The 1,451-nt window shown below is 34.5% G+C and overlaps 1 protein-coding gene across 1 annotated transcript; it reads right to left on the bottom strand.

Annotated features, from left to right (window-relative positions):
* Positions 1-195: 195 nt before the first annotated feature.
* LOC105852812 (uncharacterized) lies at positions 196-1,302 on the bottom strand. The gene has a single exon (XM_012719536.1). The coding sequence runs from the start codon at positions 1,300-1,302 to the stop codon at positions 196-198; it is 1,107 nt and encodes a 368-aa protein (XP_012574990.1).
* Positions 1,303-1,451: the final 149 nt, after the last annotated feature.

Genomic DNA, 1,451 nt, shown 5'->3' with positions numbered 1-1,451 from the left:
ACAAAGAGTTGAGTATAATTGAAATCCAAATGTAGTTGCCAACAACCAAATGACATGTAAAGACCAAAATAACTATAATAAAAAAATGATTGGTTTTTAAAATATTTGTAAAATATATAAATGTTCAGTAAGCATTCAGTAACATATTGTATACAAATGTTGTTGTGTTACCTGCACAATCATGTAAACAAACAACTAAAGAATCTCTGTGTACACAATATTTAAGACCTTGTTTTCACTGGGCTTCTCATCGTCGTTACTAAGAATATGTAATGCATTTCGATTGGTTACTCTCGAGATGGCGACATACAATTGTCCATGAGTAAATACTTGTTTAGGCAAATATAATCCAACGTGCTGCAACGATTGTCCTTGACTTTTATTTATTGTCATGGCAAAACATAATGATATAGGATACTGTCTTCGATTAAGAATAAAAGGCCAATTGGATTCTGAAGGCGACAAAGATATTCTTGGAATGAGAACTTTATCTCCAATGATAGATCCACTCAACACCTCTCCTTCCACAAACCATTTTCCAAGTTGTGTAATTTTCATTCTTGTACCATTACATAGCCCAGCTCCTTGATTCAAATTTCTCATTAACATAACTACTGCTCCTTTTTTAAGCCTTAAAATATGTGATGGCAAACCCGAAAATTTGAGTGTATTCAAAAACTCAGTAGGGTAAAGAAGATCTTGATCTTGAATATTGAAATCTGCCTTACAAATTGAGTCTGATGATAAATATATCATTTCTTCGCCTGTGAAATTATTCAAAATGCGTTGATTTATATCGTCAACTATTTCATTTGTAGGTGTCAAGATAGCCCGCGACACAAGGTAATCTGTGTCCCCAATGTGGCTATTTAAATTTGGATAAATAGCATCAACTATAGATTGAAAATCATCATGTGATTTTGGGAGCATCAAGTTTTGTTCTATTGATATCCATGATTCTCCGATATCTGAGCATTGTTTTCCATCACCTGCGTCAAGTATCCAATCTGCGAAGTTTTGCATTGCATCTTTTGAGATTGAGTCCAACCAATTTGATTGTAGACGCATATTTTGACGTAGCAAATGAACCTCACATGAATTCCAAATATATGAATTTTTTATGCAAGCTTGGATCATATCATGCCTATCACCTTTTCGAACTACAGGTAAAATCTGACGAAAGTCACCACCCAATACAGTAGTTATTCCACCAAATGGTTTCAAACCGTAGTCTTCTTTGATTCCTTTCATAATATCACGAAGTGATCGATCTACTGCCTCAAAGCAATATTTGTTGGCCATGGGTGCCTCATCCCAAATAATTAAAGATGTTTGCATAATTAATTCAGCAAGATGTGTGCCTTTATTGATTGAACATGTTGAAGCCTCATTTGGATTCAAAGGTAATTGAAATCTAGAATGTGCAGTTCGGCCACCCGGTAGTAATAGAG

This window comes from Cicer arietinum, chromosome 4 (assembly GCF_000331145.2).
Source record: "Cicer arietinum cultivar CDC Frontier isolate Library 1 chromosome 4, Cicar.CDCFrontier_v2.0, whole genome shotgun sequence".
NCBI lineage: Eukaryota > Viridiplantae > Streptophyta > Magnoliopsida > Fabales > Fabaceae > Cicer > Cicer arietinum.
The sequence above is the reverse complement of the archived record's forward strand: the minus strand, read 5'-3'. Positions and strand labels throughout refer to the sequence as shown.

Excerpts from the sequence above, each read along its gene's own strand:
- LOC105852812 (XM_012719536.1), bottom strand. The coding sequence starts at position 1,302 with ATGGCCAACAAATATTGCTTTGAGGCAGTAGATCGATCACTTCGTGAT.